Source organism: Mastomys coucha, unplaced genomic scaffold (assembly GCF_008632895.1).
Source record: "Mastomys coucha isolate ucsf_1 unplaced genomic scaffold, UCSF_Mcou_1 pScaffold5, whole genome shotgun sequence".
NCBI classification, from domain to species: domain Eukaryota; kingdom Metazoa; phylum Chordata; class Mammalia; order Rodentia; family Muridae; genus Mastomys; species Mastomys coucha.
Genome location: NW_022196911.1, coordinates 75,049,088 through 75,064,590, shown reverse-complemented (window position 1 = coordinate 75,064,590; position 15,503 = coordinate 75,049,088). Strand labels below are relative to the sequence as shown.

General features: G+C 46.6%; 1 protein-coding gene and 1 long non-coding RNA gene across 4 annotated transcripts in view; one reads left to right on the top strand and one right to left on the bottom strand.

The window, feature by feature from the left end:
* Nucleotides 1–511, bottom strand: part of Nf1 (neurofibromin 1) — a 258,357-nt gene extending 257,846 nt beyond the window's left edge. For 2 of the 3 annotated variants that reach the window (XM_031355033.1, XM_031355032.1), the window contains exon 1: nt 35–511. In XM_031355033.1, the coding sequence (XP_031210893.1) occupies nt 35–94 (60 nt within the window). In that variant the 5' untranslated portion in view covers nt 95–511. The remainder of the gene's footprint in view (nt 1–34) is intronic. The other variant, XM_031355034.1, reaches the window with a different exon arrangement.
* Nucleotides 8–8,033, top strand: LOC116079200. Its single transcript, XR_004113803.1, has 2 exons — nt 8–168; nt 7,695–8,033. It is a non-coding gene; the product is annotated as an uncharacterized LOC116079200 (long non-coding RNA).
* Nucleotides 8,034–15,503: the final 7,470 nt, after the last annotated feature.

Below are 15,503 nucleotides of genomic sequence, written 5' to 3'. Positions count from 1 at the left end.
CCGCTCCCACCTCCTGCCCGCCGCGGCCCGTTACCTGCTCGTCGAAGCGGCTGACCACGGCCTGGACCCATTCCACCGGCCTGTGTGCGGCCATGTCCTCCCCGCGACCCGGGGGTGGTAGAGGGCCGGCGTCCCGTGCCCGCCGGAGGGCGGGCGGCCGGTGCGGAGGTGAGGGCAGCGGCGAGCCGAGCGGCTGAGGAGTGCGGGCGGCTAGCGTTCCCACGGGGGTGGGGACGGGGGCCCGCGCGGCCCGCCGGGAGGGGGACAGGGGAAGGGGGCGTTGGCGAGGAGACTGGGGGAGGGGTGGGGAGGGGAACCCGGGGAGGGGAGGGCGCCTGTGGGTGGCTCTCCCCACTAGCGCCGTCTCCCCTCAGCCATCACAGTCCGAGACGCCGCCATGACACCCCACCGGAAGTGGGATCCTTTCCACGGCTCGGGGAGAGGGAGAGCGAGCGAGCTCGAGATTGAGAGCGCGGCTGGGAAAGGGGAGGGGGAAGCGAGAGGGAAGGGGCCCGTTGCGCATGCGCCCGCGCCGGCCGGTTTCATTAATGAAAAAGCGAGTCCTCCTGGAGGTGACGTCACCTAACTCCTCCGGGCCCGGAGGCGCGCGTCCCTCACCGCCGCGGGTCTCCCCACCTAACTTGGCGCGGGACTCTGGCCAGAGAATCTGAGCCGACTACGGTGCGTCGGCTGTCATCGCCACTGCCGCCTCGAACAGCCCTTCCCCCCCTGGCCTCCGGCCTTGGATTGCTCCCGGGGTTTGAAGTTAGGGTGTCCTGAGGCGAAGGCTTTCTCTCCGACCGCTGATCTCTGCCGCCGGTCTCTCCGGGAGGCTGCATTCAGTCCCTCCCCTCTATCTTCACTTAAAAACATAAGGCACACACCGCCACGCAGTCGATGGGGCTTCTGAAGGCTGCTGAAAACGGGTAAAAGGAAGGCCAAGAGAGATTCCGTGATTTTTTTTTTTTTTTTAAGATCGCTTAAATTCCAAAGCAAGACGCAGTGGTGATCCAAGTTAGAGACTAGAATCCCCAACCCAAAACTCCTCTACTAAACTTTTAATTTAACTGAAAGTTAATAAAATTTTTGCACGGATGATAATTCAGATTGAAGACTAATTCACCACACTGTAAAGACCTTTAAAAGGCCTAACATTTAGGCATTTCAGCCTTTCAAGCAAACCTTTCCAGTAGGGCTCAGTAGCCTTACCTATCTGATGAATAGAGCACTGGAGGTTCCAGGATATGCCCAAGGGCTGATAAGTACCAAAATGGTTTGGCTTTAAGAAGAATCGAGAAGGGTGCTCTCCAGAAACAAGGGCCTTTCCAATGCCCAGAACCAGAGTTCAAAGGACTTACGTGGGATTGGCTGTGCATGCTTACAAAAAGAGGATAAGTCCAAAAGGTAGTTTGCTTGAGGCTAGCCTGTTCTACTTGGGTATTTCCAGGCCAACCAGGGCTACTCAGTGAAACTCTACTCAGTGGATGGGGAGGAAAAGTTGCTCAGACACTGGACTTTGAAATGAGTTTTCTTCAATGCACTTTAAGTCAGTATTAAAATGTGTTTACAGGCAGGGTGTGGAGATGCTCGCTTTTATTAGAAGCAAGCAAATCTTTGTGAGTCAACCACTGCTCCATAGTGTGGCCTTGTCTCAAAAAACAAAAGTATGTATACACACTCAGAGGACAGCCTGTAGTCAGCAACCATTAGCCACACAGAAAGATACCAACTGGGTGATAAGATGAAACGAAACCACAATTTTCATTTCACCACAGAAAATCCACAGAGCTATTAGCCCATGAATAAAGTGATATGTCTGTAAGAGAAGTTTCAAGTGTGGGTAGATTAGTGATCTTCCAAGATGCGTTTTCACTCCACTAAAACAAAGAGATTAGCTGTTTCTATGATCCCTTCTTGAAAGCTGCAACATGGATGCTGATTTCTTTAGATGATGTCAGAGACGATGACAGTGCTAAAGAGAAATGAGTGAATATTAAAGAGCCTTTTGTGCCTTCTTCATCCAGGACCCTGGAAAAAGCCCTTACTCATAGCACATAGCCCCAAATAGCATCCTAACATGTCTACTTCACTGCTAAACATCTAGAACCACTACCCATCTTTCCCTTTCTCATACCGACTCTGAAAACCCCTGGTTAGCTCCTCTTTGCCCTTGCATTTTATCTTTATTTTTGAAACTTAGATGTGGCTGAGCCCTGGGTTCCCTTCCCTCCATCGGCATTCCATTGCTAAATGTCCTCTGTCTCATGCCTCTCCTTGTCTGGTTCCTTCCTGATTGTCTCCATTCCTCTCTAACCTTAAGTGCTGGCTTCTTGCTTGTCTTTCTTTGCTTAGGCTCCAGTCACTGGATCATTAATTCATCTTACTATGCATATATACAAAGTCCCATTTCCTCCCCTGCACACCAAGCCTCTCATTGCAGATGGAGGTTCTAGCCTTCACCCCACCTCCTCTAATGAACTCAGTCAGTTCTTGTAAACCAATATTAAGTATCTATCAGCCCATTCCACTCCATAAACTTTGTTGAGCCATGCACAGTGGTATGATAGGGAGTCTAAACCAAATCATCAGCAAAGGCATTACCTGGATAACTAAGGAGTAACCCTGCCCACACCCACCCATGTTTAAAGGGCAGATGCCACTCAGCTCCAGACAGTTACTGCCATGCAGGGATGTTGACCTCATGGTGCTAGAACTTCCAGTTACTTAAGAGAAGCTAGAAATCCAAACTTATGTATAGACATTTCTAATTTCTACACTGTGACAGCCAAATCACATTTCTTAATGTTATATAGCCAAACAAAGTAAGCTAGCTGTCTGAATTTAGCTCATGGAAACTGAGTGGACTAGCTGTCGTGTAGTTGGCAGAAGGCATACACTTTTGAGTAGAGTAAAAATTGGTTTATATCCTAACTTCCTTTCTTCTGCACTGTAAATGATGAGTATTAGAGATTATGTGTTTATGAGATTATGTATTAGAGATTATATACAGTTTAAATGTATATCTCCCTCATTCATCCCCCCCTCTTCATTAGATTAAACACTGTCAATCATTTTTCTTTTTTTTTTAATAACTGTTTTTGCTTGCATGTATATCTAAGTACCACGTATGTATATCTAGGCACCATGCAATGCCTGAGAGGGCCAGAAAAGGGCATCAGATCCCCTGGAACAGGAGGTACAGACAGTTATAAGCCCCCCTATAGGTGCTGGGAATCAAACCAAGGTCCTCAGAGGAGCAGCCAGTGCTCTTAACCACTGAGCCATCTTCCCAGCCCCTCAAGGATCTTGTTCAAAGTCTCAAGGTACTAATTCTACCCTCTCCCCATCTCTATGGACACAACAGCTCACTGTCCCTCTACCCCTGCATACCAAAGAGCACAGGTTCTTGTTTCCTAGCCGCTGGAAGGGTTAGTAACCAGTAGTCCTCAGCTGAAGGCCACTCCAGGAGTTGCCCTCTGCTGAGGAGAGCTTCTGCATGCCACATTACAGCACTTCCAGAAGAGAGTTTTCACATGAAATGTGAGTGCAGGGCAGAACCATTCTGAAGGCTCTCTTGGCTCCAGAGCTCCCCTGGTCAGATCAGCTCCCAAGAAACTGACTGGCTGAAGCTTTTGCCATGACATTTTATTCAGCTTCTATTTCTCCTCAATACTATTCCCTCTGTACTGTACAGTGCTGATCCCAAGGATACCAAGTGCCATGAAGGGAGTCTGATATAGTGGAGCTGAATTACCCTATGAGAAGCTGGCAGTGAGGAACTCACAACCTTGCAGGACTTGACATGCACAGATATACATGCATACACATAAATTTAAACCTTTCTTAAAAGAAGGTTGGAACATAATACCAATGGAAATCTATTGGTAGAATGGAAGAATGTACAAGTAGGGGCAATCTAGCAGGCTTTTTTTTTTTTTTAATGTAAGGGAAATGGTCATTTAAGGACAGAAATAGGGCTTATACCTGTAACTTTTACACTTGGTAGGACAGTGGTGAATTCAAGACCAACCTGAGCTAGTGAGACCCTGTCTCAGGACAGCAACACATGCAGATGAAATTATGTAATGTATGTGGATGCAGTAAATCTATGCCATGGAGAAAGACAATGAAAGTCTTAGAGTGATTAATTGCCAAAGGCTAAGGATAAAAGTCAAAGCTGCGTACAAGACTGGGACTTAATTATAAGAGCAGTCCAACTCCAAAGTGATTCTCAGGTCTGGCAAGTCTGCTGGGCCAAGGTCTGGACTGGGACACATGCAGCAGGTCATCTTTTTCCATGCATTTACAACCCTTAGAAACCCATACCACCTTGAGTACTGTAACGTTGTAGAAGTGTCTCTGCCCTCTGCATTAAAGGCTATTTACTGCCTCATCATCTCTCACCCATAAGTATATCTGCCTTGTAGGACAAAACAAGCCCTCAGAATCTACCAACACCTTTTCACCTGCCTGCCAGACTAATAACTAAGGTCAAACCACAAAATAACCCCACCAAGAAAGTGTTAGAACCACTAATGGAGGAAAGGCAATGTGTATATTGAAGATAAAGCCAGCCATGTGAGTGTGTGTGCGCGCGTGCGTGTGTGTGTGTGTGTGTGTGTGTGTGTGTGTGTGTGCACGAGCATGCACAGAAGCTAAGAGAGCATGGGATGAGGTCTCCAAATTGCTTTGGAAAAGGAGGGAGGAGGAGAAAACATAATACTAAGCAAAGCAGGGTTTATTGATATAAGAACATTCCTGTACTGTGGGACCTACATCCTGGCCAGACCCCCAGGAAATGGTGCTAATGGATTACTAGGACAGTCCTAGGAAGCTTAGAGAAAGCAATGGCCTATACTCACAAAATAGAAAAACAACAGAATTAAGAGAGTCATAGACACAGGGAAGCAGCCACATGTATTGCCGGCACTCAGATCCTCAGGCAGGAGGATTGTGAGTTGCCAGCAGCCCAGAATACATAGCAAGTATGAGACCAGCTGGAGCTAAATACAAGACTCAAAAAAAAAAAAAAAAAAAAAAAAAAAAAAAAAAAAAAAAAAGACTCAAAAGAGCGGGATGCTACTCAAAAGAGTAGGTATACAATGTACCTCTCAAGCTGGCAGTGTTCTGCCTTCTTTCACAAGCTGGTGAGAGAGATGCAGCATGCTGAGCACGTTCTGATGGTTCTCTGTAGACGAGGGCTGCTGACAGACAGTATTAGAGTTAGGAGCAGTAGGCTTCACAGTATTCTAGATTAAGTAGCATTGTTTTACATGTCAAGATTAGAGTGGGGGCCAGACTCCCAGAGAGCTATGCACAAAGTTAATAGAACACTGGTAGAAATACAAGTGGGCAGGCTGGAAGGATGGCTCAGCAGTTCAGAGCACTGACTGTTCTTCCAGAGGTCCTGAGTTCAATTCCCAGCAACCATGTGGTGGCTCCCAACCATTTGTAATGGGATCTGACACCCTCTTCTGGTGTGTCTGAAGACAGCAACAGTGTATTCATATAAGTAAAATAAACAAAGTGTCTACCGGTCTTCCCTGGCTGTAGAAATAAGGTGGACATATTTAGTTGCTGATAGAGTCCACAGCTCTACGGCAACAGTTTTGGCCTGTGGGACAAAAGCCGTCATCATGGGAAAGGTCAGGGAGAGGCCCCTGAACCTGTTGCTGTTCATCCCTACCCAAAAGCAGACATTTTCAAAGCTAGGCTGCTGCTGGGCATGACGGTACAAGCCTGTAATCCTAGTTATCAGGAGATAGGGGCAAGAGGATCAGAAATTCAGGGTCATCCTTAATCACATAAGGCATTTGAAGCCAAGCTGTGGTACAGGAAACCCTGTCACAAAATAAAACAAACAACATGGCTATCTTGAGGAAATGGCAGAAATGAGAGAGGAGCACAGAGCAGTAGAGTCCCCTACTCACCACGATGATCTAGCTGTTAATCCTACTGGGTATCCGACCTGCCAGATACGGCATGCAGTTTGGGTCATTTGCTTTTTATCCTCCTTCCTGCTAATAACCAGCATCTCCAAGTAAAGCTAAAAGAAGCCTGGGCCCTCATCCTTCCTTAAGTGCTGATACTGACTTTGAGCCTCCAAGGAGTTCAGGTTACAGAGAACAAGGAACCCCTCCATTCTGCTAGGCACGCACACCCAGCTTCGGCTATAAGAGGCCTAACTATACCAGTGAGTGCTATGACTGGTAAAGACAGAGAGGATTAAGTAACCAACAGAGGGTATCAGGAATGGAAGGAGAAATTTATTTGGTTGTTTGGGGTTGGTTTGTTTTGGGTGGTAGGAATTGAACTCAGAGACTCACATATGCTTAGCATACACACTACCCACCAAGTCATCTCTTGCCCACAATTGCCAGGTTCTTTGTCTAGAACCAAAGCTGCACAGCTGAGGGCAAGGGTCTATTTGGACTGTTTAGTCTAAGTACTTGATTCTCATTAGCCCTATTTAACAACACACTGTAAGAACCTTAGCTTAGGTCAGGCATGGGTACTCAGGAGGCTGAAACAAGAGGACTGACAGATGTCTGAGGTCAACCTGGGCTACATTGTGAATTGCAGGCTAGATGTGGTTACAGAATAAGACCTTGTCAAAACAAAAACAAAATAGACAGCCCCCCCCCCCAACAACCACCATGACCACTGGGAAGGGATACAAGGAGAAATAATAGAATATTGGTCACTCCCGTTCTCTGTCTAGGCCTGAAAGAATTTCTCTCTTTTTGCCTTTCCCCTAACCTCTCCCCCTCCTCTAAACCTGCTCTGCCCACTCCAGTCCTTCCTCCCCTTTAAGCACGTAGTCATCTTGTCCTGGGCTCCGTCTTTCTAAGCTTCTAACTTCTGCAGATAGCAAACCATAATACGTTTGTTTTCATTGATTAAACAAAAGGGAGCAGCTGGAAACAATTAGTTACAAGCTAATTGTTATCAATGCCTAGTTAACAAAAGCTACTGTGTGGACTCATCCCTATGCAGCCTTCTGATCTAGGTGTTAAAACAGTGGAGAAAAACTCGTCTTTCCTCCAGGTGTGCTAGTGGGGGGTAGGGGGTAGGCGTTTTCTCTTCAGTCTTCAGTGACCTAGAGTATAAATATTCCTTTCAGAGAACCCTGATTCTGTCATTCATTTCTTCCTTCCTTCGTGAATGCCTTTGCAGCTACATGGGATGTACTGTAGCTGGACCTCGTTTTAAGTCAAGAGGTGGGGCCTTGTTATATTTCCAGAGCAGGTCTCAGACACTGGACTCAAATGGCTTCCCTCCCTCAGCCTTCCAAGCAGCTTGCCCAGCTTTATGCCTCAAATGTCTCCCAAACATCCACATGGTAAAGGATCGTCCCCAAGCCTTCACGAGGTGGGGCCTAGTAGGAGGTCTCCAGGTTATTAGGGGCCTGAGCTAAGAAAGACTCCAGCTCCTTCCTAGCTCTGCTTCCAGGTTGATGAGAGCAGCTTTGCTCCACCGTGTGCTGAATATTCAGGTAAGAAATGATTTAAGCATGTACATCCCTCCTCGGGAGCTATTGTGTCATCATGGCCAACCTCTTTCCTTAGAAACAGCCCCAGGTCTGCTGTTCTTATTAACCACTGAGTTACAGATGGAGGCAATGGTCAGAGGAAGAGGAGGCAGCCAGCTCTTCATCATGGCTGCCGCTTCTCCAGTGGCCTCTTTGTTCCCAGGCTCAGAATGCACAGCATGGCAGTGCTGTCCAGTCTGCTGCTTCTCCCAATGAGAGGAAGAGGGAAAAGGACAAGGGATGCCATGGATCCTCAGCCACAGACTGCTGAAGCAGAGCCTTGGCAGTTCCTACTCCCCCGGGGAAAAGACAGACCTCTGCTGATCAGATACGCTGTGAGTCCTGCCGACTTGCCCAGTCTGAAGGAAGAAAGGACAGAACAGAACAGATTCTTTCCTGTGGTTCCCAGAAACATCAAAACTTTCCCCAAAAGTCTTACAGGTTCTCAAGTGGGAAGCTGAAGGCCAGGCTGCAGAATAAACCTAGCCTTGTCCTGTCCAAACTCAACTCTCTGCTCTTTCCCTCAGGACTCTGAGAACCAAGTTCTCTCAGTAGTCTCACCTCTCCTGTTCTCTAGCTCTGCTCCCTTCCCAGCTGTGGCACAATGCTCATCAGACTGTCAGATGCTCCATCTGCACAGTCCAGGTGGTTCGGCAGAAGGCTAAGACCCACCTCTTTTGATCACAGTGAGGTCAAGGGAGAAAGGCCTAGATCCTCTCTAACCAACAGGACTGCATAAGGCTGGCAGGCTGCATTCACAAGCCATAACTGAGGTCCTCCGCAGGGATGGGCGCAGAGATCACAATCCTGGGACCCGTTTGTAGACCACCTAAAATTCGGAAAGTCATGCGCCCTTGCATTAGAAGGAACTGGCTGGGCGGGGGACTTGGGGGTTTAGGCAGAAATATTTGGGTAGCAATATATGAAACATAGCAATGAAGCAGACAGGTTGGGTGGAGTTCAAGCCGGCCCAGCAGAGTAGGGAGATTGCCAGGGGTGGAGCCATTGTGGGCAAAGCCCTGGAGGTCTGACTGAAAACCTGGAACTCATTGCTCCTAGGCAGTGTATAAAAGATGACTGTTTCCCACAGTACTGTATCATAGCTATGTCCTAGCAGGGGGACGTAGAGAACCCAACCTTTTTAACCATCTTCACATGTTGAAGACACAGGTCTATCTTTGGCTTCAAACACATGCATCTTTTTATCATGTCAAGTTCTTTGTCTCAGCATCTGCAGTCTATCTAGGGAGCGTGTGGGGAGGATGTTGGGGGTTACAGCCTAGGTAGAGTCTGGATTTATAGATGGTTATGAGCTGCTATGTGGGTGCTGAGAACTGAGTTCAGGTCCTCTGAAGGAGCAGCAAATTCTCTCAGGCACTGAGCCACCTCTCCAGCCCAAGCCACACAGCAAGTTTGAAGCCAGCGGGCTTACTAAGGCCCTGCCTCAAAGGGGCTGAGAGGTGGGGGTTGACATGGTGGTACAGACAGAGGCAAGCATCTGAGTGGGAAGCCATCCTGGTCTACACAGTGAGAGCCTTTTCAGAAGGCAAACCCAAAAGAGACAACCCTCTCTTCTCCATGCCTAAGACTTGAGGCTTGACCTGCCCATGCCCGATTGCCTCCACCACCTGGGGAAGTGTTTGCCACTCTGGACCCTTCCACAGCCCCATCACCTGTGTTCTCCTGCCTTCTCCAGACAAGATCCTCGTGACCAGAACTGTTTCAAGCTGTATCTACAGCTTCAGGGGATCCCATGTCTTCGGCCTCACCTCCTTCAGCACCTCTCAGACACACATGCCCATACACAGACACATTATTCAGAATCAAAACAAGTCTCCAAGTAAGAAAGAATAAAAAAAAAAAAAAAACTACCACATAGCTATGTAATGGATAGTGAATATCAGATAGCTTTCCTATGTTTTTGTTTATAATAATACATAAATACCAAGAGTGTCTGTAGGTTGCCAGTGAAGCTCCTCCCAGGACTCACTTCCTTCTGCAGCACTTGCCACATGAAAGTTTCCTCTTTGGTCATCTGGCCGAGATTCTTTTGGCAGTAGGAAGCCATACTTGTGGAAAATGCTAGTGTTCATGTAACATAACACCAGATCGCCTAAAACAGGCAGCTTCCACACAAAGCAGGCCAGCATCTCTGCGCATGTTCCACTGAACTGTCTCCCTCCAGGGCTGTTCCTCAGGAGAGGGGCTATAGCCAGGAATTTTGGCAAGTGCCTCTGGCTGGTGTGTAGGCAACTGGAGAGCATATCAGCCTCTAGAAGGCTCGAGTAAACAGAATCATTAAAACAATGTACTAGAAGAAAAAAACATTGCGGAATAAGATCTCTGGCCTGGAACTCTGATAAACACTAGAGCAGCCATTTATTTATCTATTTATTTATTTGTTTGTTTGTTTGTTTTATGCGAGTGTTTTGCCTGCATGTATGTATACGCACCATGTGCATTGCATGGTACCCTTGAAGGACAAAAGAGTGTTCCTGGGAATGGAGTTACAGATGGTTGTGAGCTGTCATGTTAGTATTGGGAACTGATCCTAAATCCTCTGCAAGAACAGCCAGTGATCTTAGTCAGGAACCTTTTCTCCAGACCCTATTTCTTTAAAAAAAAAAACAAAACATTTATTTTATGTATATGAGTATACTGTAGATGTACAGATGGTTATGAGCCATCATGTGGTTGCTGGGAATTGAACTCAGGACCTCTGTTCGATCCAGCCCTGCTCGCTCTGACCCAAAGATTTATTTATTATTATATGTAAGTACACTATAGCTGTCTTCAGACACACCAGAAGATGGTGTCAAATCTCATTCTGGATGGTTGTGAGTCACCATATGGTTGCTGGGATTTGAACTCAGGACCTTTGGAAGAGCAAATGTGAATTTTCTCGAAGAGAAGCTGGTGCTCTGAACCTCTGCTCTGAGCCATCTCCCCAGCCCCTATTTCTTTTTTTCTCTTCTTCTTCTTCCCCCCCCGCCCCCCAAACAAGGTTTCTCTATGTAGCCTTGGCTGTCCTGGAACTCACTCTATAGACCAGGCTGGCCTTGAACTCAGAAATCCACCTGCCTCTGCCTCCCAAGTGCTGGGATTAACGGCGTACACCACCACTGCCCAGTAATAACTATGTACTCTTTTTTTTTTAAGATTTATTTATTATTTATTTACTACTTATTATTTACTATTTATTATTTATTTAAAGGCGTGCACCATCACTGCCCGGCCTTCTTCCTTTTTTTTTAATTTTTTTATTTTTTTATTTTTTTGGTGCTGAATGTAGTGGTACACACTTTTAATAATACCTCTTCAGAGGAAGAGGCAGAGGCAAGAGGATCTTTAAAAGTTCAAGACTTGGGGCTGGTGAGATGGCTCAGAGGGTAAGAGCACCAATTGCTCTTCTGAAGGTCATGAGTTCAAATCCCAGAACCACATGGTAGCTTACAACCACCCGTAATGAGATCTAACACCTTCTTCTGGTGTGTCTAAAGACAACTACAGCGTACTTGTAGTAAATAAATAATAAATAAATCTTAAAGAAAAAAAAGAGTACATAGTTATTGCTGGGTGGTAGTGGCACACGCCTTTAATCCCAGCTCTTGGAAGGCAGAGGCAGGTGGATTTCTTGAGTTTGAGGCCAGCCTGGTCTACAGGGTGAGTTCCAGGACAGCCAGGGCTACACAGAGAAACCCTGTCTCAAAAAAACAAACAAAAACAAAAAAAAGTTCAAGGCCAACCTGTTCTACATAGTAAGATCCAGGCATCCAGGCTACCCAGGGCTACATAGCGAATCTGTCTTAAAATCTTTTCATTGTATTCTTCCATAAGTTAATGTACCTTGATCATATCTACATCTTCCTACTTCCCTCCCACCAACTCCCCCCCAACACGTGCCATTTCCACCTTCATCCCTCCTCTTCCTCTTCCTCCGCCTCCTTTGTAACCCACTGAGTCCAATTAGTTCTGTGGGGCAGCTGTTTCTCAGGTAAATGGGTCATCTTTGGCCCAAACTTCACTCCTGTGTAACAGTCCCAAATGCTAAGACCAAGCTCAGGATCCTAGGCTATTTCTAAGCAAACCAAAGTTCTCCCAGGTCTGATAGCTGTATTTTAGAACTAAAACCCGAGAGTACTTTAAAGGAGGGGGAGCTTGAAAAACTCAGAACAGACTTCTCTTGTCTTTGTGGGCAGATAGTACAGGTTCAGTAACAGAACCAAAATAAGTTTCCTGAAGAGAGCCATCTCTGCATTTAACTTTTGCCCTTCATTTAACTTACCTGTCTCAAAGGCATGGAGCTTTGTCTGCAGAGCGGATTCCAAGATGGCCAGGGAACTGAGGAGACAGCTTGGTGAGTAAAAGGCTTACAATCCAAGTGTGAGGATCCCCCACATCTACATAAAACCCTGGCACATGGAGCTAGAGAGATGGCCCAGCGATTAAGACAACTGACTGCTCTTCTGGAGGTCCTGAGTTCAATTCCCAGCACCCACAAGTTCACTTACAGCTATCTGTAATGGAATCTGATGCCATTTTCTGGTGTGTAGATGATGTACGTGTAGATAAAAACTCCTATATATACAATATGTAAATTAATTAATAATTAAGAAAAAAAAAACCCTGGCACAGGGCTAATGAGATGGCTGGGCAGGAAAGGCACACATGATTGGAAGGGAAATAACTCATCTCTTTAATAGATGAAGTTTATCCTCTAATCTCCACAAGCACACTGTTGCCTGTAAGTGCTCACCCAAGTACATAAATAGGTAGGAGTTCCCATAGCTGTGGTAAAACACCATGTCCAGTAACAAGCTGGGGAGGAAAGGGTTTCTCTCTTTTACTGCTTGTAGTCCATCATCAGGGAAGTCAGGCCAGGAACTCGGGGCAAGAACTGGGAGGCAGGAACTGGAGGAAGCAGAGGCCATGGGAAGCGCTGCTTAGTGACTTGTTCCTCAGGACTTGCTCAACTGCTTTCTTACAGCACCCCAAACCACCAACTCAGGGGTGGTACTGCCCACAGTGAGCTGGGCCTTCCCACATCAATTATCAATCAAGAAAATGTACCACAGGCTTGTCCACAGGCCAATTTAGTGAAGGCATTTTCTCAGCTGAGGTTTCCGATTCCAAAATGACTGACCTGCCTATGTCAAGCTGACATAAAAATTAGCCAGTACAAGGAGTAAATGCATTAACAATAACAACAACAACACCCTGGCATGTGTGGTGGCAGCCATCTGTATGAGGGACCAGGGAGGGCTCCCTAGTGCCTGTTGGCTAGCCAGTTCAGCTGAACCAGTGATCCCCAAGTTCAGTGAGAGACCTTGCCTCAAAAAATGAGGTGTTCAGCCGGACAGTGGTGGCCCACGCCTTTAATCCCAGCACTTGGTAGGCAGAGACAGGTGGATTTCTGAGTTCAAGGCCAGCCTGGTCTACAGAGTGAGTTCCAGGACAGCCAGGGCTACACAGAGAAACCCTGTCTCAAAAAAAAAAAAAAAAAAAAGAGGTGTTCAGCAAGATACCAATGTTGACCTCTGACCTCCACTTGCACATGGTCACAGAAACACACACACACACACACACACACAGGAGAGGCAGGAAGGAAGAAAAGGAGAGAAGAAAAAAAAAAAGAAAGAAAAGTAAGAGTGAACCCAGCAGGGCCCCCCAGCAGGAGACCCCAGTATAAAAAGCTCACCCAGGTCCTTTTCAACCTAAGTCCTGGAGCTTCTAATACTACTCTTTTCCTACAAGTCACACTTGGAGGATTAAAATTCCCAGGCCCTTGCAGACGCTGTGCAGGAGGGAAACTACCACTCCAGCAGCCCCAGGGCAGAATCCCAAAGAAAAGACTCAGGTGCAGGCTTTTGTAAACAAAATGATGTAAAGATCCAGGAGGAGGAGGCGTGGCTAGAGCACCGGTAAGACTCACTGAGAACCAGAGCTGCCTTAGAGCAACTGCCAGCAAGTGTATATAGACAGCAGGGTAGGTTCATAGCAAATCAACAAAGAAGGCAGCAACAGTCCAGGCTGGAGCCACAAGGAAATGTAAGCACTGTTTGCCTGCCCTAAGGCTTGTGAATGGCGGTGACTTGGGGGCTAGAGAGATGGCTCGGTGATTAAGAGAACCTGCCGCTCTCCCTGCACACACCGGGCACATGACTGCTCACTAGAGTCTGTAATCTTGCCGGTCAGTGGTGGCTCACGCCTTTAATCCCAGCACTTGGGAGGCAGAGGTAGGTAGATTTCTGAGTTCGAGGCTAGCCTGGTCTACAGAGTGAGTTCCAGGACAGCCAGGGCTATACAGAGAAACCCTGTCTCAAAAAAACAAACAAAAAAAAGAGTGTAATCTTGTTATCCTCTTCTGGCCTCCTCAGGCACCAGGTACGTGTACATTCATGAGGCAAAAGACTCATATACGTAATAAAAAAGAAATAGAATGGTCACTCCTCTTACAGAGGACCAGAGTTGGGGTCTCAGCACCCACAAGAGGCAGATCACAACCTTAACTCCATCTCCAGGGTGCCCTCAGTTGGCCTCCAGAGGAGGCACCTGCACACGTGTAGCATAAACAAATACAAGCATAGGCAGGAAGACCTCCTGAGTTCAAGGCCAGCTTTGTTTACATAGCAAGCTCCAGGACAGACAGGACTATATAGAGTAACCTTGCTCCAAAAAAAAAAAACCATAAAAATAGAGAGCTGGTGAGATGGCTCAGCGGGTAAGAGCACTGACTGCTCTTCTGAAGGTCGAGGGCTCAAGTCCCAGCAAAGACATGGTGCCTCACAACCACCCCTAATGAGATCTAATGCCTTCTTCTGGTGTGTCTGAAGATAGCTACAGTGAATTTATTTATAATAAAACAGATGAAGGCTCACAACTATCTGTACAGCTACAATGTATACTCATATACATAAAATAAATAAATCTTTAAAAAACATAAAAGTAAGCAAATAAAATAATAAATAAGCAAAACATTAAAGATATCTTTTATTAATTTTATGGGGACTGAGAATGATGGCACACACCTTTAATCCCAGCACTTCGGAGGCAGAATCAAGTGGATCTCTGTAAGACTGAAGTCAGTCAGGTCTGCACAGGGAATTCTGGGTGAGCCAGGGCCCCACCCTAACATTTCCCATCTCAAAAGGAAAAAATGAATGGCTTTCTAGCTGGAGGTGACACGAATACCTGCAATCACCCAGCAGCCCGTGCGGCACGTCCAAGGTCAGCATAGGCTACAGCGAGTAGACAACACTCAGCAAACAAAACAGAATGCCGAAGACTTGCAGCGCTGGCCCTTCTTCAACCTTCTCTGTGCAAATCTCATCTTTCGTCAACCTCCTTCCTCTTGGCACTGCCTCTGCACCGCAGCCAGAGGGCTGGCCATGGCTTAGACAGTCCTGGCTTTGAATAGGAAATCTGTTTCTCCTCAGCCATGGGACTCTGACAGATGATGTGGCATTCATGTGCCTCGGTTTCCTCATCTGAATAATAGAGACAATGGTAGCGTGTAGCTCATTGGTGCTGTTATGAGTCCTCAAGTCAGGAATTATAAATCTCTTAGAATAATGCTTACTAGTGAGGGAAGCGTTCTATTCATAGACTGTACATGAAATGGATTTCTTGTTAGACTTACTGGTAGAAAAACAACTTGGAATTTTTTTTTCTAAGTTTATTACATGTTATTGATTTATTTTATGGGATGGGTGGGGCATGTGCATTCAGTATAGATATGCAGGCCGAGGACAATTTACAGGAGTCTGCTTCTCTTCTCTCACCTTGTGGGTCCTGGGGACTCTAACACAGGTCATCAGACTTATCTACAAATATCAATACCCACTAAGCCATCTCCCTGGTCCAACCTTGGATACTTCAAAGGAGCTCTCTGGTTTTCTCATCCTACTCCCTGAGAGCAGTAGAGTGGGGAAGCCTGGAATAAAAGAAGAAACTGTGTCCCCGTCAGTCACAG